At 45.9% G+C, this 21,759-nt stretch overlaps 2 protein-coding genes across 3 annotated transcripts in view; one reads left to right on the top strand and one right to left on the bottom strand.

The window, feature by feature from the left end:
- The window catches only part of TOMM6 (translocase of outer mitochondrial membrane 6), a 466,247-nt gene that overhangs the window by 278,335 nt on the left and 166,153 nt on the right, over window positions 1-21,759 (top strand). The gene's annotated exons all lie outside the window — the stretch shown is intronic.
- Window positions 8,145-21,316, bottom strand: LOC116827926 (chitotriosidase-1-like). Of its 2 annotated transcripts, XM_032785834.2 has the most exons (10): window positions 21,202-21,316; window positions 20,567-20,596; window positions 19,311-19,512; window positions 18,420-18,476; window positions 17,931-18,081; window positions 17,081-17,205; window positions 13,918-14,044; window positions 11,257-11,439; window positions 10,922-11,038; window positions 8,145-8,514 (listed from the first exon to the last, which is right to left on the bottom strand). In XM_032785834.2, exons 1-10 carry the CDS (start codon window positions 21,224-21,226, stop codon window positions 8,371-8,373), a joined length of 1,161 nt encoding a protein of 386 aa, XP_032641725.1. In that variant the 5' UTR covers window positions 21,227-21,316; the 3' UTR covers window positions 8,145-8,370. The 2 variants fall into 2 exon arrangements, with proteins under 2 accessions (XP_032641725.1, XP_074920991.1); XM_075064890.1 differs by lacking the exons at window positions 19,311-19,512; window positions 21,202-21,316 and having other exon boundaries at window positions 20,567-20,589.

The following is a 21,759-nucleotide window of genomic DNA, read 5'->3' as shown; positions in this document are numbered from 1 at the left end:
TAATTTTGGATGACCTACTTGAGCCACGTCACACTTGATACGTCAGAGGACTTAGCATTAAATAGCATAGTGCATGCTCAAAGCACAGCTCCCAGTGACGTCAGTGGCAGCTGGGAATGCTCACTCTCAGGGTCTCGAGTTGGGCATCGTTAACGGAGGTGTGAAAAGTTCAGTTTAAGGAAGTTGCCCAGGAACATATGGGAACTCTGTGGTAGAAGCAGGGATAGAGCCCAATTCTGCAGGGCAGTATACAGTTGCCTGCCTCATGAGACCCTCTTTTCTCGTCCTGCAGTCCCCTGCCTCATTCACATACACCTTCTGACTTCTACAACAAATGAGGCAGGATTTCTCCAGGCATCAGCCCCTTTTACTACACCACCCCCAGAGCAGATCCATCCTGTGCACTGAATGAGGCAGAGGTCCTGTGCAAATATAATAGGTGATCATGTCATTAAAGACTTATCATACATACAAGGGGGCCAAATTAAGGTTGCAATGACGGTCTCTGACCATGGAGAAGTATAATGGAGCCTTGAAAATCCCAGGGGTCATCACTGTTAAGTAATTTAGACTGTAACATCTTTGGAGTAGGAACTAGAGCTGAGCAGGAACCAGAATTTCTGTACTGTGAGTGAATCAAAGAAGGTTTGCTCAGAACTGTAACAAAACATCAGATATGCAAAAATTTTCACGGAATGGATATTTTAAAAAAAATTATGTCTAGCTAGCTAGCTCCCGGATTCTCCTGCAGCCCATGTGACCAGCTGCTGGAAAGCCAGTGCTCAGTAGACCCCAGATGTCCTACATCCCTGGGCCAGCTGTAGTAGGGACCATGTTTATGTCGCCTGTAGTACAGCTCCTAGCACAATACCATAACATAGATATTTATTAATGCCACCCTAAAAGAGTCCGCTGTTAGGACCTTTGCAAATCCAAACTGCTGTCAGCGAATGCCAAAAGCACTGATGGTCTTCACATGATATTTTCTTTACTCCAAACCATATAGGAGCATATTAGTAAGATCCCTTGGGAAAATGAAGTTAGAGACTGTTTCCTTGTTAAATCTGTTGTGGATTATTTACCAAGGGGAATCTTTACTGCTGAGATCTTAGGGTACGATCCTGAAGTCAGGAGCTGCTGCCCTCTCAAGTCACAGTGCCAACTGACAGATGTTAAAACACTGCAATAATTCCAGTTCTCCTGGAATAATGAAACAACAAAACTAGATTATTTTCAGATCATTTCCTCTGCTGGTGTAAATGGACACAGCTACACTGAAGTCAATGGAGCACCACTGCTGTTTGCCAGCTGAGAATCTGGCCTTTCTCATCTAACTGGCTATCTGTATGCATAAATAACCACGCTGGGAGTGTAGTCATGGCAATGACATATGCAGATTAGGTGTACACACTCACACACACTTCAGCTAGTGCAATTATGCACCAAATTTTCTGGAAAACTGGCCCAGAATTTCATATGTCTATGCAACATGACTAGACTGCAGAGCATGCAATCTAAAATATCAGACAATAATCACTGAGTGGTTTGGTTCATTTGAAGACTCAGCTTGTTTCTTGAGAGAAAGGATTGGACGTTTCTTCTTACCATTCTACACTGCCAACCTGTGGAACCAGGAATTTTGTCTGCAAAGCCTTTAGGGCAGTGGTTCCCAAACTTCCACTGCTTGTGCAGGGAAAGCCCCTGGCGGGCCAGGCCAGTTTGTTTACCTGCTGCGTCTGCAGGTGCAGCCTATTGTGGCTCCCAGTGGCCGTGGTTCGCAGCTCCAGGCCAATGGGAGCTGCTGGAAGTGGCAACCAGTACGTCCCTTGGCCTGCGCCGCTTCCTGCAGCTCCCATTGGCCTGGAACAGAGAACTGCGGCCACTGGGAGCTGCGACCAGCTGAACCTGCGGATGCAGCAGGTAAACAAACTGGCCCGGCCTGCCAGGGGCGTTCCCTGCACAAGCAGCGGAACAAGTTTGGGAACCACTGCTTTAGGGGATCCAGTATTAGACAGAAAGTCACCGCTCCATATTCTCAAGGGGTGGGTGCTTAGAAAGAGAAATCTTTTATCTGCAGCTTGTAGGATGAGACTGAGAATGCTGGTTGTGTTACCTTCTCAAGGAACAGCTTCAGTTTGCAGATTTCAAAGAGTTACAGTAATTCTAGATTCTCTTGTATGCAGGAGTCCATGGAGACCTTCAGCAGCTAAATCAAGTCTACTGTTCTCAGACCTTTTAATTACTAACTAAGGAGCTGTGCTTGTTTACTTAGCTTGAGAGCTCATCTGGAGAGGGAACTGAACAGAGCACTATACTGGGTCCTGCAAATGACAGGGCTAGACACCGGTAAGAAATTACAGAGGAAAGTAGGCCTGGAATCCCATATCTGTGCACCCCATCACACCCTACTGAAAGCAGTTATAATTTCTCTGTGAGTATCTGCCTGTTGACTTTTGATCCCCTGACCTGATCTTGGAGGGTTTATAGTTTTGGGTAACATATAATTTCTTTGCTGAGCGTGCTTAGCATGTTATGAAGTCTATGAACACACATAATTGGGTTTTTAGACTTTTCTATGGTTAAAGGCTTGTTTTTTTTAGTGAGAGGCCTTGTGGCCGTAGTCATACCAAAGGCTGAATCTTAGCTAAAAGCTGGTAGGCCCAAGAAGATAAGCCCAGATCACAAATTCTGAACTTTCATTATGAGACGCAAACAAGTAAGCACGAAAATACAGTACCCCACAGAATTCTGTAAGGAGGGAGTGTCAGGGGGTGGGCGGGCTTTAGCAATCTGGTAACAAGGCGGTAACTAGGTAGTTAGACCACAATAACATCTAGGAGTCATTAAGAAATGAGTGATGTAGTTTATCAATATTCACGATTAAAGGCATAGCAATGGAAAGCCGGAATGCCACATGTGGATAATGGGCAGGTATTAATCTTGTTATGGTCATGGAAATTGATCAGCTGTGGTTGTGTATCTGGTCACGTGCATAAAGAAGTATGGTATTTTCTGTATCATTAGAGCTAGTGGCTAGAGTCTATAGAATAGTTATCAAAAAGTGAAAGGCCACCAAGGCTATGTCTACAGTGCATTTAGACACTCGTGATTGGCTCGTGCCACCTGACTTGGGTTCACGGGGCTCAGGCTAAGGGGCTGTTTAACTGCTTTGTAGCCTTCTGGGCTCGGGCTGGAGCTTTGGCTGCTGGACCCTGTGAGGTGGGATGGTCCCAGAGTTTGGGCTGCGGCCCGAACACTGCGAGCCAGAGTCAGCTGATGTGGGCCAACGGCAGGTTTTTAAATGCAATGTAGACATACCCTAAGTGTTCTAAGGCCCATAAATCAGGAACAGCTTGTTTGTCTCATTAATCTCATGCATTCCCAAAGAGATTCTCTTCTGTCCTAAGACAATCAAAGCGTGAAAAATGTCAAGCCAAAAATTGTTTGTTTCATGTGTGTGTGTGTGTGTGTGACCCCATATATCGCAGCCAAAATCCCACATGCCCCACATCCTGCTTAGGCCTTACAGCACTTTACAAAGGAAGTTATTAGCATCAAGTACCTCAATTTTCAGATGGGGAAACCAAGGCACAGATCAGCTAAGTGACTTGCCCAGACTCACCCAGCAGCAGGGCAGGGAATAGAACCATGTCACTGTCTGTGCTTCATTGGGGGCATGGCAGGGATTAAACCTGGTGATGTAGATTGAGGTCTGCTGATGTGCGGGAGAACGGGCATCAGCTTGCTGATATAGTCGTGTGTGGGAATCTGCCCTCTGAATGGGAGACAGATCTGAACCAGATCATTTGATCCAATATTCTCCCCTCTGAAATTCACATCTGACCCCACGTTGTGGCTCTGGCCCATATCTACTCTCATCTGTCACTTAGAACAGTGGTTTTCAACAAAGGGTACATGTACCCCTAGGGATACGCAGAGGTCTTCCAGGGGGTACATCATCTCATCTAGATATTTGCTTAGTTTTACCTCAGGCTACATGAAAAGCACAAGTGAAGTCAGCCAAGCTAAAATGTCATACAGATAAGTACAGTATTTATGTTCCAAATTATTTATTTTATAATTATATGGTAAAAATCCAAAAGTCAGCAATTTTTCAGTAATAGTGGCTGTGGCACTTTTATATTTTTATGTCTGATTTTGTAAGCAAGTAGTTTTTAATTGAGGTGAAACTTAGAGGTATGCAAGACAAATCAGACTCCTGACAGCGGTACAGAAGTCTGGAAAGGTTAAGATCCACTGACTTAGAAAATACTATTTCTCTAATTTACTTTTCACTTGTGTGTGTGTCTCTGTGTGTACACACAGGCTTGAAGTGAGTACCAGAGACCCTAATGGAAGACACCTGGGGTAAGTCTCATTCCCTGGCTGCAAAGGGAAGGGTGAGGAAGCAGCTTGCAAGCAGTGATTGGTGGAGAAGGTGGGTGTGTGAAATCAGGAGGCTTTAAAGACTGCTTGTGGGGTATATGTGTCTTTTCTTCCTCCACATAGGTGGCCTGTTAGGGGAGCTTAGGATGAGAGGTTAGAGCTGTGTTGTGCACAGCAAAATGGAATGTAGTTTAATGTAGGAGAAAGCAGGCTGATTTTTATTCTCTGCACTGCCAACAGGTGTTTTCTTTCTAAATGTTATGGACTGATTTGAAAGTCTAGATGCTTACTCACTATTTGGTTGGCTAGAGGCCTTTTTCCTCTTATCTCTTAAGTCAGGAGGTGGGGAACTAGAGGCAAAACTCAGATTCTTATAAAATCACTGGAGACCGATACATATAAAGCTTCTAACAAAGAGAACAAGGATGGCAGGGGGCTAATACTCAGGGTGGAGAGTAAGAATCTAGGTCTATTTAGGGTCATTGAAAAAATAAGGGACTAACATAGAGTAGCTGTGAGGCTTGATCTGTGGATAGTACTTTGATTTCATCAGATAGAGGAGACCACTGAGATGGCAAAATATGACCCTCTTTCTCTTTAAATCATTGTCCTATACTGTCACTAGGGGATGTTTCAGATGCTGGAGGCAACTTGACAGTTACTTCTTGATTCAAAGATTTTCCTTTCTCCATTCACCGGGGATGTTTGTGAGGAAAACCAGCTATAGAAAACTAATCTCATTTGTAGCCAGAGGGGTATTGAGTGGCCTGAAAACCCGCCATGATCTATCACCTGATCTAAAACCCAGATTTGGCTGAGTTGGTGGTCTATACAAACAAAACAAGTATCCAGCTTTACTCTCTTTTATCGGTCCACTTGCAAAATAAACTCAGCATTACCGCAAATAACAATCTCAGGGTCCACCTAATTCTAAGGGGGAAAGGGAAAGTTCCTTTAGCTGTGTGCTTCCTGGGTTTGCATTTGAAATGCTTACTGATCTATCACTACAGGAGACCATTAGGGGAGTGAAGTTCTGGAACAGCCTTCCGAGGGAAGTAGTGGGGGCAAACGACTTATCTGGCTTTAAGATTAAGCTTTGATCAAGTATATGGAGGGGATGTTATGATGGATAGTTTAATTTGGGCAATTGATCTTAGATTATCGGCAGATAAGTCGCTCAATGGTCTGTGAGGGATGTTGAATGGGATGGGAATGGGTACTGCAGAGATTCTTTCTGGGTGCTAGCTGGTGAGTCTTGCCCACATGCTCAGGGTTTAGCTGATCGCCATATTTGGGGTCGGGAAGGAATTTTCCTCCAGGCGGATTGGCAAGGCCCCCTGGAGGTTTTTCGCCTTCCTCTGTAGCGTGGGGCATGGGTCGCTTGCTGGTGGATTCTCTGCAGCTTGAGGTCTTCAAATCACAATTTTGAGGATTTCAATAACTCAGTCATGGTTAGGGGTTGTTATAAATGTGTATGGGTAGGGTTTTGTGGCCTGCCTAGTGCAGGAGGTCAGACTAGATGATCATATTGGTCCCTTCTGACCTATGAGTCTGAGACAAAATGAAAGCAGAAATGTAGTTTGAATCTGGAAAGGCGTGTGTGTGTGTGGGGCGAGAGGAGGATGGTGGCTTTGAAGTTGTGGGGTGTGGAGATGAACAACTTGACTCTAAAAATATAAGCAATCCATAAACACTCTTGCAGAATGTGATTCTGCTTTTGAGGGGCATCCCCAGAATCTGTGGCAAGGGACTCCACATTTTCCTAAATTACACAAACTTTTAAACTGACTTTTTTTTAAAAGGGTCTCTCTTAAAAGCTAGGGAAGGGGGGAAATAACTGGGTAAAACAGAGAGGACTCCCTGCCAGAGGGAGGATTTAAGACTCCTGTGAACACTTAGAGAAAGAAGCAAGGAAAAGGAATGTTTCTCTGTGCGTATGGGGAAATAAACTATCTACCAACAAGCCTGTGACTAGGGTGATGTTGCCACAATGATGATGAATCATAAAGCCACTTTTTTTTATAACCCTAAACAGACATATTTACTGGGATAATGGAAACAGTATTATTCCTAGAGATTTCTTTTTCTTTTTCTCTCACTTAACTGTAGAGTTTCTGCCTTCAACCCTCCTCAGTCCCCTCCTGCCTGGCTTTTGCTATGGATTGAAAGAAATGGGTGTGTCTATGCAATTCAAATCATCAACCAGTAGGTGTCAGTGTTGCTTGCTCTTCTATATCAATGTGGCAAAGAGACCTTCCCTAGCTGGTAGAAGAAATGTTCTGTACAACTAGAAACAGTGGTTCAAGTCTCAGCTTTGGCTCCCTGGAAGCTGCACCTCTAGAGGTTGCTAACCATTCATTGTTCCAAAGCAAATCAAGATCTTGAAGATGTCCAGAGCCTTCTGTAGATTTACAATGCCATGTTGTGTATATTAGTCTTTATAAAAGATCAGTGGGACATGACAAATGCAGGTCACATCTAGGCAGTGACTACAATGCAGTGTCAGTAGGCAGCTATAGTACCATGTAATCTTTATCCATAGTTGAGATAAGGAAAACAAAGAGCTACCAAATGGACCTTATCTTCCAGCCAGATCCTGAGTTTTGGCTCTTTCAGAAATACAATCCATGATATGAGGCCCCTGATGTTTACACTTGACTTAATTTCTCTCATAAAATGGCCTGCAGAATGAAGACTCTGGAAAATAGCTATGCTAAGCCATTGACTAGAGATGAGACACAAATCTTGAAATATTAAGCTAAGTTGTTAGTTTTAGCAGCCATGATAAGGGCTGAACTTCTTTGTAGTCCGAGAAAGTTTCTCTTTCTAGGCTAGATCCTCAAAATGTGTTTGAGGAAATGCAGGTACAGACAGGAAAACTACATCACCTAATAAACTGATTATTGGCATAAACGACTGTATGCACAGCCAATTGCACTGGTTCAGAAAGAAAAGGTTTTCCTTTGGACAATCACTCCTTCGATATATTGGACAAAGTTTGTGATGGGGAGAGTGTCAATTGCAATAGCATCAGATTATTACAAACACTGACATCTGTGTCATGTTTGCTATGAGCCATAAAAAAGTGTCTTTTGTGGCATGTCTCACCTCTTAATCTACCAATGTTTGTAAAGTACCTATCATCCTATCTGTGCAATATGAAGGAGCAGTGAAAGTCAGTCAGAGGGACAGTCAGTTTTTTCTTTATCCTGCTTTGTGACATGGTTATTGGCTTCCACCTTAGAATGCATTGCAAGATATTCTATTTCATGGAATAAAGGTTTGAGGAGGGGTGTGTCTCATTCTTGTAACCTTCAGTTCAAAGTGCAAGGTTCACCTTGTGAGTGTGCAAGGATCATCCTATCTCCTATTAGTGAGTTCAGCACCTAGGGCTTGCTATTGAGAAGGCTCCTCTGGTCACATTAAAGCTTTGACAGCTGCATCCATCATGAGTTAAATTTTTAATCCCCCAAAGGAAATTTTGTCCTATGGGAAATTGTGCTCAGCTGATCAGTTCAGATAAGAGGCAAAGTCTCTGATCCCATTTTGTGGGTGTGGCCTTCAGATGCTGATTTTTACTCAAGTGGTTCTGTGTTAAGCAAGTATAGATCTTTGGGCTTCTGGGCATATAGTTTATTCTATATAAGGAGGAAAATTTAAACCGAGATTCAGTGTTTGTGGTCCCTACCTTTCTCTTTATGGTGGACAGTTTTAGCCGTAAAGCAGCCCCTTATCACTTAAAAATATGAAAAGAAGCAGCCACTCACGCACAGATTTAATAACAAATGTTACTGTCTCTGGTTAACAGGTTTTTTCCTCATGTCCCAAGGAGACTGCTGCTGCTGTTCAAGTTTTATACAATTATCTTAAAGACACCCAAGCAAAGCTCAGATCTACTGTCAAAGTAAATCAATATGCTTCCAAAACCTACAGTGATCATTTCTGTTGTATATATTGGAAACTTTTGCACTTCAGTGCAATCACTCATTGTCTGCCAGCGTTCAGTGCACTCTTCAGTGTCTGTGTGAGAGGGTAAGCTCCTTCATGGCAGAAAGAGCCGCTGAAATCATCCAGATCGAGGGCCCAAAGCATGGCCCCTCCCAAAGCATGTTGCTTCAAATATTTAACCTAAGTGAGGGAAAGGGAAAAAACGGACAATGTGAAATGAGAAACGGACATTTAGATGCCCCTGTGCTATTTCAGCTCCATCAGGTGGGCATCTCCTTTCAACATATTACTAAAGTGAGAAATAGCCCTGACGAGGCAAGAGGGGTGAATGGGACAGCCTCTCTCTCTCCAAACTTTTTCTGAGATCCTAAACTCTCTTTCCATTTGGGCAAAAGCCTGTTGAAATAGGCTTTCTTGTGAATTGTATTTCACACCTGTTCCCTGCTTGACCTTCCTCTGGGATCTAAGGGAGGGATTTCATTGTGTTAGTGCAGGGATTCTCAAACGTGACTGCACCATGACCCCTTTCTGACGACAACAAATTACTACATGACCCCAGGAGGGGGGACCAAAGCCCAAGCCCCCCAAGTGTGTGTATGTGGGGGTGGGGCTAAGCCCAAGGGCCTCAGCCCCAGCCAGGGGGCCTGTAACCTGAGCCCTGCCACCCAGGGCTGAAACCCAAGGGTTTTGGCTTTGGCCCCGGGCAATGGGGCTCAGACTTTGGCTTCAGCCCTGGGCTGCAGCAAATCTAAGCCAGCCTTGGCAACCCCATTAAAACAAGGTCATGACCCACTTTGGGGTCCTGACCCGCAGTTTGAGAACCCTGTGTAAGTGAGTACTCAGCATAAGAACGGCCATACTGGGTCATACCAATGGTCCATCCAGCCCAGTATCCTGCCTTCTGATAGCAGCCAGTGCCAGATACTTCCGAGAGAATGAACAGAACAGGGCAATTATTGAGTGAGCCCCCTGTTATTCAGTCCCAGCGTCTGGCAGTCAGGCTTAGGGACACCCAGAGCATGGGGTTGCATCCCTGACCATCTTGGCTGGGTTCTGTCTGGTACCCACATGTTGCAGGGGGTATTGGGAGCTCTCTCCAGCATCTGCTTTTTACACTTAAACACCAGCTCTGAGAGCTGCATTATTTCCCTGGGCAATTTATCTTGTAAAATAGGGCTTCCGGTCCCAGATGCCAGTGTGGTGGTGGGGCCTGGCTACAGCACAACATCCCTTGTCAAAAAGCAACAGAGAGCTCCAAAGTGCAGTCTGCAGTGTGATCCAAGTTTAACTGACTGGGGAAAAGAATATTCCCCCTAAACGTAGGCAGAAATACGTAGCTCAGTCTGACACTGATCCTAAGCAGTCACAGCTGCACTGTGTGTGTGTGTGTGTGTGTGTGTGTGTGTGGTGGGAGACTAACTCCTCATTCAGTGAAGACTTGCTTTCTCTCAAGACAGTAAGAAAAGCATGACCTTCCTCCCTGCATGGCTCTCATAGACAGAGCAACCAGCTGACCTATCTGTGGTAGATTTATCCGACTTTTCATCAAGCCAGGCTGTGTTTTGTTGCCTGTCCTTAGAGAGCTGTATGGCCTCATACTTGATACTGACAGTCTTCCTCATGTTGCACTGTGTGTATCATGCACACAGCCACCCCTGCTGGTCCCCAGCCCCAGATGCTTAGTACTTGTTTCCTCAGTTCTGATCTGAATACTTGATCCAAGGCAAGTTGGAAGATTTAGAAGTATCCAGGCTTGCGAGCACCTGCACAATTGTTACAATATTTTGGGGAGGAGGGTGGTGCCAATTCTTTCTCCCTCCTGCAGAATTCAAACAGGTAAACTCCTGATTTCTGTTCGTTTTTATGCTGCCTTTTGGTTTGAGGACACATGAAGCTGTAGTCCAGAAGAACAATATTTTCCCTGAAATGCATTGTAAGTATATGAAAGCTTAGAATGGAAAAGTGGGAACAGGCAGCTTCCACTGCCTCAATGGTGTTTGCTTATCGTAGCAATAGAGCTATGATAATACAGCTGTTCAAATAGTCACATTCCTCCAGCTACTTTTGTTTAATGTTCCCACATGGAATTGGCTGGGAGAACCTCAACCCAAGTGGCGATGGGAGCCAGATACGGTGGATGAAACCCTATGCACATTGCCCAGAATGAAGCTGTTACTCTTGCCATGTGACTTGGGTGAGTGGCCATACCTCTTAGTGGAAAGTAAGTATTGCTTATTCAGGGGCGGCCCAAGGCACCAGCGCACCAAGTGCGTGCCTGGGGCGGCCTGCCGGTCACCATGAGGGTGGCAGTCAGGCAGCCTTTGCCGGCGCGCCTGTGGGAGGTCCGCCGGTCCCGTGGTTTTGATGGCAATTCGGCAGCGGCTACGCCAAAAGCGCAGAACTGGCAGACCTCCCGCACGTGCGCCGCTGAATCCGTGTTACCAGCAGACCTCCTGCAGGCGTGCCACTGAAAACCGCCTGACTGCCGTGCTTGGGGTGGCAAAATACATAGAGCTGCCTCTGTGCTTATTGGCGCCAGATGTTGGGTCGCTCTCAGCCCAAAGTGAATGGTTGGGACCCTCCTTACCTTGGTTTTAATGCTCTCCATGTCATCGTACCCTACCCACTGGTTCCCTTTATAGGAGTAAGGGACCTTTTGCTCCTCAATCATCTCAGTGGTGGCACCTTTTTTAAAGGTGCAGATCTAAAACAAAACACATTGGAGGCAGGATGAGGCTGTGGGTATAGCCAGTGTGATGGGGAGGAAATGAAAAGTAGCCTTTTCCTCCTTGGCATGCAGACTGAAATCATTTTCATGTTAGAAAACTCAGCATGGCTTCCCTTTGATTATGCAAAATCACAGATTATTCTTACGACTGCTCCCCCCTAAGTAAGCCCAGGTGGAACAAATACGTTCCTTACTTCATAATAGGCTAAAAATCCTGCTTCGGAAGTGAAAGGGCCTGGGAGTCCTGCCTTCGAAGCCTGGGCCCCGACGCCTGTATCCAGAGTGTCAAGGGTGAAGCTCCGCCCATAGGCTGGGATTCCCATGATGATCTTCTCCCCTGGGGCGCCCTTTCTCTTCCAGTGTCTCACGGCGTTGTCCTGTTCGAAGGAAAATATTTAACGTGTATTTGGCAGCTTAAACTGAGACCTGGTTTTTATACCGCCCTGTGGTGCTTTTATTCAAATTCTAAGGCTTCCCAAGATGTGGCTGCCTACACATCTCCATTTTTCCAGCAACATGCTTCTGGACATTGAACATCTCCATGCAAAGGGTCCGTGTCAGTTCCAGCCTGCTCCATGGCTATAGGGGACTCCATTCCTGGGGACAGGAAACCATCCTGCAGATGGCATGATAGCCTTTAAGAGGGCACAAGGAACCTCAATTTTCCAAGTGATCAGACATTTCACGAGCTACTGGACTGGTCCTAGGGTGGGCAAGAAATGGGTGACAGCTGTTAAAGGTTGTAGGAAATATGGGGCTCTTCACAGTCAGGCTAAGACGCATCCATTTCCCCCACTATTTCTGTCGTTAGGGTGACAAACCTAAGACTGAACTTCTGAAGGGGGAGACAAAGACCTGGGCTCAGTTCTATTAGTTAGTGTCTTTGTGCTGAGGGGACTGATAAAAACTAACTAGAGCCCCCCCAAAAGATGGAGGCCAGAGCTGTGTCACCCGGAATGACACCGCTCTGCTGAAGAATCAGCCATTAGGGTCCTGATCTTGCCTCGGAGAGTTCTACATTAGTTTACATTCAGTAATGGAGTTACTCCTGGATCTTACTGATGGGAGATGTGTTCTTTCTTGCCACCGTGTCATCTCCTCTTTCTGGCCTCACCATTTGGGCTGCTACATCACATGATAATTTTGTGTATTAGAAGAGTGATTCTCAAACTTTAGCAATCTGAAGACGCCCATTTTGATTTAAAAATTTTCTTGGACCTAGGGTTGCCAACCCTCCTAGTTTTGCTGGAAGTCTCCTGGAATCAGGCCCTATCTCCCGGAGGCTACTGAAGCCAAACTGGGAGATTTTAGGCAGTGAAACTCTGGCAGCACAGTGGGGCTAAGGCAGGCTCCCTGCCTGTCCTGGCCCCACGCTGCTCCTGGAAGCAGCTGGCAAATTCTTGTGGCCCCTAGCGGAGAGCCGGGGGCTCTGCATGCTGCCCCCATCCCCAGCACCGACTCTGTATCTCCCATTGGCCAGGAACTGCAGCCAATGGGAACTGCAGGGGCAGTGCTTGAGGGCATGGGCAGTGCACAGAGCCCCCAACCATTCCCTCTGGTGCTGCAGGAATGTGCCAGCCGCTTCTAGGAGCGGAGTGGGACCAGGGCAGGCAGGGAGCCTGCCTTAGCCCCACTGTGTCACCGCCTGGGAGCTGCCCAAGATAAGTGCCTCCTGGCCAGATCCTGCACCCCAACCCCCTTCCCCAGCCATAACCCCCCCGTCTGCACCCAAAATCTCTCCCAGAGCCTGCACCTCACCCCCTCCAGTACCTCAACCCCCTGCCCAAGCCCGGTGAAAGTGAGTGAGGGTGAAGGAAAGTGAGCGATGGGGGTGGGGGGGAATGGAGTGAGTGGGCAGGGGCTCGGAGAAGGAGCAGGGCAGGGTGGAGCCTTGGGGGAAGGGGACAGAGCCTTGGGGGAAGGGGCAGAGCAGGGGCCAGGCAAGGGTATATGGATTTGTATGATTAGACAGTTGGCAACCCTACTTGGATCCCCAAGCCTCCTGCTCAGCCCCAGGCCCTGCCCCTACTCCACCTCTTCCCATGCTTGCTCCACCTCTGCCCCTCTGAGTCCTCTTCCCCGCCTCCTTCCACCCCCTCCCCTGAGTGCACCCTGTTCCCACTCCTCTCCCTCCCTCCCAGTGCCTCTTGGGAGGGAGGGGGAGGAGTTGAACAGCAGGGCCTGGGGACCCCCTGGAATACCCTCATGGACCCCAGTCTAAGAAACACTGTATTAGAACAAAGGGGCCAGATTTCTTCTCTTGCTTAAAGCTGTTTTGACACAACTGCCACTCTTGGGCTTCAACGGAGTTACTCATGACTTTCAGCTCGCATCTATGCTAGGACTGCCAAACTCCTCTCCAGTGTGATCCAAGCCAGACTTAAACCCCAGACCAGACCGGACTTACCTGGAGACACTAAATACAGTTTTTAAAAAAGACACACTGCTGCCCTACACTATCTGCCATCACATAACTTTGGGCAGCAGGTTTTAGCCCAACACCAGCATCCGAATGTCTTCAGGAGAGCTGAAAGGATGTGGTCGTACTGTTGATGAACCTCATCCCATGTACCCCATCATCTGTCAACATTGAATACCCCTTGACCTGCCTTACCATGTTGTAAGAATGTTGACAAAGTACAGGGCTGTTTGTACTGAGGCATGTGGAGGAGTTGGGGAGTGGTGTCTGTCGAACATTGCTCACAGTCACGAGTTTCTCTAACTACTTGGTAGCTAGCTCAGTTACTGTGGAAACCGTTCCAAAGCAAGTTACTTCCTTGCTTTCAGAACTTGTGTTGCTTGTAAAACTTTAGGTGGATGAGGAGAGGAGAGACAAAAGGATCTTTGTCACTTACAACATTGTTGTATGCAGCAGTTCTAAGGTCTTTCTTTCCCTTGCTAAGAGGACTGACGTGTCCTGTAGTCTTCTCCCAGGAGGCCCCATGGAAGTCATAGCTCATGAGGTTAATAAAATCCACAATCCTGCAGGAAAGGAAAAAGAGAATGAGATAAATTACATAATCCAAAATAAACATCCCAAAAATGGCACACAGGAATAATACGTGGAGAGGGATCGACAACCTAATATTTACATTTGGATCTGGATTACGTTTAATAGTTTTGAGGCTGAACTGGAATCATAGAAGATTAGGACTGTAAGAGAGCTCACGAGGTTGTCATCTCCAACGCCCTGTTCAAAACAGGACCAACCCCAACTAAATCATCCCAGCCAGGGCTTTGTCAAGCCTGACCTTAAAAACCTCTAAGGATGGTGATTCCACCATCTCCTTAGGTAACCCGTTCCAATGCTTCTTCATCCTCCTAGTGAAATAGTGTTTCCTAATATCCAACCTAGACCTCCCGCACTGCAACTTGAGACCATTGCTCCTTGTTCTGTCATCTGCCACCACTGAGAACAGCCTGGCTCCATCCTCTTTGGAACCACCTTTCAGGTAGTTGAAGGCTGCTATCAACTCCCCCCTCACTCTTCTCTTCTGAAGACTAAATAAGCCCTGTTCCCTGAGCCTCTCACACAATGAGTGTTTGGGTTTGGATTCACTGATAAGGCAGAATCTCTTGCAAACTGTTCTCATAAGATTTCAGCCCAACATGTCTCATTTAACAAGATCTGCTGACTTTCTCTGTTGGTGAGACTTCTGCTATCTTGAGAGGTAGAAATAGTGTGAGGTCATTCTGCCATGAACTCAGCTGTACCCAAAAGAAAAAAAGAACAGGGACCTTTTCTGGTTCTGGCTTGGAACGTAAGAATGGCCATACTGGGTTAGACCAAATGTCCATTCAGCCCAGTATCCTGTCTACTGACAGTGGTGAATGCCAGGTGCCCCAGAGGGAGTGAACCTAACAGGCAATTATCAAGTGATCTCTCTCCTGCCATCCATCTCCACTTTCTGACAAACAGAGGCTAGGGACACCTTTCCTTATCCATCCTAGCTAATAGCCATTAATAGACTTAACCTCCATGAATTTATCTAGTTCTCTTTTAAACTCTATTATGAGTCTAGCTTCAACCTCTCAGGCAGGAGTTCCACAAGTTGACTGTGCGCTATGTGAAGAAAGAACTTCCTTTTATTTGTTTTAAACCTGCTGCCATTAATTTCATTTGGTGGCCCTTGTTCTGTATATTATGGGAACAAGTAAAATACTTTTCCTTATTCACTTTCTCCACATCACTAATGAATTATATATCTCTATCATATTCCCCTTAGTCTCCCCTTTTCCAAGCTGAAAAGTCCTAGCCTCTTTAATCTTTCCTAATAGAGGACCATTCCAAACCCTAATCATTTTAGTTGCCCTTTTCTGAACTTTTTCTATGCCAGTATATCTTTTTTGAGATGAGGAGACCACATCTGTATGCAGTTTCAAGATGTGGGCGTAACCATGGATTTATAAAAGGGCAATAAGATATTCTCTGTCTTATTCTTTATCCCTTTTTTAATGATTCTTAACATCCTGTTTGCTTTTTTTGACTGCTGTTGCACACTGCGTGGACATCTTCAGAAAACTATCCACAATGACTCCAAGAGCTCTTTCCTGATTAATTGTAGCTAAATTAGCCTCCATCATATTGTATGTATAGTTGGAGTTATTTTTTCCAATGTGCATTACTTTACATTTATCCACATTAATTTCATTTGCTATTTTGTTGTCCAATCACTTAGTTTTGTGAGATCTTTTTGAAGTTCTTCACAGTCTGCTTTGGTCTTAACTATCCTGAGCAGTTTAGTATCATCTGCAAACTTTGCCACCTCGCTGTTTACCCTTTTCTCCAGATCATTTCTGAATAAGTTGAATAGGATTGGTCCTAGGACTGACCCTTGGGGGTCTGTTCCATTGTTCCATGTTCCATTGAACATGGAAACAAAACTCTTGTGGCAGGAGCATTCCTGATATGTTGTTTGAGTTTCAGAATCCAGGTTCTAGATTTAGCGCCTCTAACAGCGGACAATAATATGAAACATTCTGGGTAACTGTACGTGGCCAAGTATATTGACTATGTACCTTAAGAATTGTCATACTGAATCAGACCCAGGGTCCATCTAGTCACTATCCTGTCTGATAGTGGTCAGCACCAGATATTTTAAGGAAAGGTGCCAGAAAATCCATTGGGGACATTTGTGGAATCAATCTGCTCTAAGGGAAGTTTCTGTCTAACCTTGTCAATTGAAGACTGGTTGATGGCCTGAGCTGTGAAGATTTATAGCTTTTAAAAGAAAAAGCTAATCTAATGTAATCTAATCCTTGTCCTTTATTTTGTGGCAATGGGTTCCACAGGCTAATCTATATTGTAAAATTTCTAGTGGCATTCATGTGATTTCATGTTCCTTCTGTTGTATGATGAGATGGTAAATAGGAGCTGGCAATTTCAACTTTTCTATACCATTCACTATTTTATTTCTCTTTCATAATCCCTGTTACTCATCTCTCTAAGCAAGGCTCCAATGTCTCTCTATGGAACTCTTTCCAGGTGTCTAGTTTTTTGTTGCCTGTCTCTTTATATACAAATATTTGCATGTGTATGTATCCATAGATCTCAAAGCACTTTCCAAAGGAGGTCAATATTGTTATATGCCCATTTTACCCATTGGGAAACTGAGGCACAGAAAGGAAGTGACTTGCCTAACATCGCCCAGCAAATCAGGTGCAGTGCTGGGAATTGAACTGAGCTCTCCTGAGTCCCCGTCCACTGCTCTACCCACTAAGAAATACTGCCCGCCAGAACCCTGCTATTTCTGCTGTATCCTTTTTTGAAAGAAAGTGACTTGCATTGAACACAGTAGCGTGGATGAGGATGTACCACTGAATTATATAATATCACTGAAGCCAGGTTCAGGATGATTCTCTTCCTCATTTGTCCTAACTTTGTTTTGCTTTTTTTGATAGCTGCTACCTGAGCAGATATTTTCATTGAGCTGTTCACGATGATGCTCAGATATTTTTCCTGATTGTTTACAGCTTCTCTAGAAACCTTTGTAAAATAGTGTTACTGGGTACACTTACTTGGAGATTTTGTCGACATCATAGCCTGTGTCAATATTTATCCTTCCAGCGGACACTGCAGTACTAAGTAGAAGTTTCTCTTTTCCGGTTTTCTGAGCTTCCTTCTCAAATGCTGTTGCTAGTTCCTAGACGGTATAAGTAAGAATATCCGAATTAACATAGGAACTTCCCACATTGGATTACACTGGGGAAGCATCCAGCCCAGCATCCTGTCTGACACTGATCAGTACCAGCTGCTGCAGAGGAAGGTGCAAGGAACCCTGCAGTGACAGTTCCATGGGTGTTCCTATCTAGCCTTTCAGAGCTTAGCTTCTGATTTGAAGTTAGGAGTGTTTAGATCTTTTCTGAAACTCTTAGTGGGTTCTTTTAAACCTGATTCATTTACTTCTGGATGTTCTTAGGATCAGGATCAATGTGCCAACTCTTTTGTACTAAGTCCATGTTTCTCCATCTCCCAGGCTGAATCTCATGGGTTGTAGTGAAAATGAGACATGGGAGGGTTCCCGCAACAGTGTGCCTGGAAGGAAAGGAACTGAGCTATGATCCTGTGCAGCAGGATCTCATGGGCGTTGTTCAGACCATCCAAAGTCTGACACAGCATGACTGTGTTGTTGCTCTCCCGGGTGATACTTCCTAAATGTTCATGTGCCTCTGAATTTCCCTTATGTCCAAACTTTCTGAAAGTGGTTCCATCTTTATGAAAGACAGACATAATTCATCTCCCCAGAGATCTAGCACCACTGGGGGTGTGATGTGCTGGGTGCAGTAGGCTGTCAGCTTGATATGTATGTTCTGCCATTGTTGGGTAGCCCTTTTGCAGCTGTGACCACACCCCCTGGTTTTACTGTACCTGAATCAGAGAAGTGAAATGTCTCTTATCCTTCCTCCCTGGGTAAATCCAGGCTACATCCAGTCCATCAAAGTCATGCGTCCGGAGGAACTGTACCACAGAGCGGACAAATGTCCAGCGATTAGCAGCCGAAGCAGCCATGTGGGAGAAACTGGAATGGAAGTGACATGCTTCGTGTATATCATAGTATAGATTCTCAGTACTGTTCAAATTGGCTACTCTCAATATGCAGACTTCACAGCTGCAAACTGTCCATTACAGGGACAATAATGCAGCAGCGAAGCACACTAGACGTGCCCATACTCCTTTACATCTGTTCTTGGGGGAACCAATTTCCCCCTTCCTCAGCCTCCATGTTTATAAGCTAAAAGATTTCCCAGAGCCGGAGGTGGTGGGTTCAAGCCCATCACTGTTCTAAGCAGGTGTGTCACAAGGGTATATTAACTTCCACACTCAGAAGTGGAACAGTACTGCAGATCCCAGTATTACCGTTCAGTTCCCATGCTTGATCCTCCAATGGACAACAGGGTCTTCAGACTCTGATTCCTGAGGGGAGAAAAGTGCATTTAAATTAAGGATGCTTGGCTTGGCTTGGCTGTCCTATGGGGAATCTTTCACTTGACGGACTTAGTTCCCTTCCCCCTGTCTGCATGGAGGTGGGTGTCAGGGGAAAGGAAGGGAGAGCATGGCACTCGGTTCCAGCTAGCACAGTGGGCCCTGTGGGACTGTCATAGCTAATGTGGTTTGGAGAGCTTAGGATGATCTGAACCAGTGGTCCCCAATGTGGTGCAGGGCATCTATGTGTGCCCGCGTGCTAGCCAGCAGACAAGCATCTGCCGAAATGCTGCTGAAAAGCAGTGTCATCGAGAGGCATTGCCACCAAAATGCCACTGATTTTCAGCGGCATTTCGGCGGATGCATTTCTGCTGGCCATGGTTCTCGGTGGTTCATCGTCCGGCTCCCGCCACCTGGAAAAGGTTGGGGACCACTGATCTAAACTATGCTCGGGCCGGTTTCAGGCCCGGCCTACCCAGGATGAGTGGAAAGCTGGCTGACGTGCCTGCTCAGGCTCCACTTAGCTGCGAATCCAGCTCAGAACAAGCTGCTGGCAAAATGTGGGGAGCAGTTGCTCCCCTCATCCTCTGTCATGGAACTGGGTTTGATGTGAATGCTCAGCTGTGGAACTTTAATTCCCTGCCCTTGGAAGCTTCCTGTTGCTTTCTGGCTACATGCACTAGCGCCTCTTTCCCCTGAGGATGACACGATGCTCCCTGGGAAAACTCTCACCCTTCGACCTGAGGGTGAGTCTTCCCTCCTGCAGCCAGCCTGGCGGCAAGACCCCGGCTGCAGGGACGCAGGCGTGCCCCCTGTGTTACTCACTTGGCTTTAAGGCCATTGAAAGCCTCGTAAAGTGTCACGTCGTTCCACTCCACAGTGGTGATCTCGTGGTCACTCATGCTGGCAAAGGCATAAATGAGGTGGGTGCAGAGATGGGGATCGATGTCATCGGGGAGGAAGCGCCCCTCCCCAGGCCTGTACTGGGCCCAGCTGGTGAAGTAACAAACCAGCTTAGAGGCAGAAGCTGGGGAGACAACAAGGGGACTGGGTGCCATGTAAACCTGAGATTGCTGTGCTGTCTCAGCCACCTCCCGGGGATCTCCCAGCAAGACAACAGCCAGTGGGCCCGAATGGCCTCTTAGTCCTCTAATATCAATACAGCTTTGTGAGTGGATTGCGGTTTCTGTTGCGTTTACTTTGGGGCCTCGGGCAGACAGTGCTCTATTATGAGAGGCTGTAACATGGCATGACTCTTACAGGGCAGCGCCATGATAGAATCTTCCTGGAGGTGCCCAGGCACCACCTGGTAAAATAACCAAGCTGTGATCTGCAGGATGAATCAAAATGTATGGAGCCTTATTGTGCCTATGGCAGCTTGCGATGCTAGAAGGTGCATCTCCTGTAATGCGAGAGCCAGGTGAATGAAAGCCAAAGGAGGAGGAATCTGGACGTGAGTTCTGAAGGATGAAAGCAGCTCTGTGATCCATTCCCCCCCCAATGACTAAGCATCGTGGTGCACTTTTGTGCAGTGCTAACAGACAGGACTGTAGCCTGCAGACATCGGGTATTTATACCCGAAAGCCATAGACGGAGCAGTTGATATTAACCACAGAGCACTCAAGTGGGGATGCTAGACTGCCCATGCTCTACAGTAAAACACTTAAATCACTGGAAGAAGTGGATTGCCTCTGTCTCTTTGCCATGGGTGTAGCTGGGATTGAAAGAGAGGCAGAGAAGGGGCAGTTTTGGCTGGCGGTGGTCTCATACAGGGAGGCAGTGGATGTGCAGCCAGAATGACCCCTGCAGTTCCTAACCTTGCAACTTCCCTCCTTCCTTTTCAAATGACTCGATGGCTTTGCAGGATGTGAACAGGCCTGGCACAGCTTTTTTGGAGCTGTTTTGAAGAAGGACTTTCCTCTTCTGCTTTTGAATTGCAGGGCCCAGTACAAGCATCAAAAATCCCACCCACACTGGAGCACTTACTAAAACCAAACAACCCTTTTTCGCCATCCCCTGTGATTGATCATGTTTCTATTGGCCTCTGTAAAACCAGGTGATAATGTAAGTTGTCTACTTACCACATTGTAGAGACAGCAAGAGAGCGAAACCTAGAGAAATACAAGAACAAGGGTAAAGTGTACTATTGACCTATCTTTGAGATCCTGTGGACTGTATGAGAGTAAAGGAATATTGGTTCTTTGGATGATAAATGCCCTGGCTCCTTACTTCCAAAGAGGCATATGCACATGTCTAAAAAATCTTCACAATGGCCTTAACCATATCTCGTTTTGCACCTGCAGTTTGGTGCCTACAATTATTTGTGGGTGCAATTTAGACCACTTAAATGTTGAAGCACCTGATTGCAAGCACAAATTGCAGATGTGAAAATGAAAGGCAGAATTTGGAAATCTCACTTTTTAAAATCTCTTCTGAATGTTTAAGAACTCTTCTGCTTGGCCCTTCACAAAATTTTAGATTTTTTTTTAAAGCATCTTCAATTACTGTCTTGCTTTAAAATTTGCTTTGTGGTGGCCCTTTCACAAGCCATAACAACTGAGTCTCCAAAATACATTCACCCCAAGTGCCTATTTCATTGAGATTTCCCCAGCCGGGAATCCCATTGCGTCCACTTCACCAAACTGCCATACAATTTAGGGACTATTCAATGACACCCATCACAAGATTTAAACCAGTTCACCAGCCCCAGTCTTACCAGCCCAAATGATTGCTTGTCCCATGCTGGGTCACACAGCTCTGCTCTGGATTCTGTCACTGTGGTGTGGAAGAGACAGTATCTGACTGCCAAATGATTGGTCTCTGCTTTTCATTGTCACTTTTTATACCTGTCTGACACAATAACCCTGATTTACAAGAACTCAGCATGTTCTTTTTCACAAAGGAATAGGCTTATTTACTCTGTCTCTCTGAGAACTCAACTGGCTATTTTTAGTGAAGGAATTCTTGTGCAATTTTAGCATGCACTCTGTGTACGCTTGTGTAGGTTTTGCAATACCTACCATCAGCTTGGCTCTGTCCTGATGTGCAAACACAAATGGTGCTGAGGCAAGGAGCAGGAGACCTTGGGTACACATTTCTGTGGTTTATTACTGTTCCTGAAGATGTAGAGCAAAGACTTTTTTTAAATAGTGTCATTGTACTGGAGAGACTTGCGTAATCTCCAAGCCTCATTCTCTTATCATTGCCTGCAAGCTCCCACTGCAGCAAGGTTGGCCCCAAAGGGGCTCAGACCCTGATAAGCCTCCTAGTTTTT

Source organism: Chelonoidis abingdonii, chromosome 4 (genome assembly GCF_003597395.2).
Source record: "Chelonoidis abingdonii isolate Lonesome George chromosome 4, CheloAbing_2.0, whole genome shotgun sequence".
Classification (NCBI taxonomy): Eukaryota; Metazoa; Chordata; order Testudines; family Testudinidae; genus Chelonoidis; species Chelonoidis abingdonii.
Note: the sequence above shows the minus strand (reverse complement) of the source record. Positions and strands in the feature narration are given on the sequence as shown.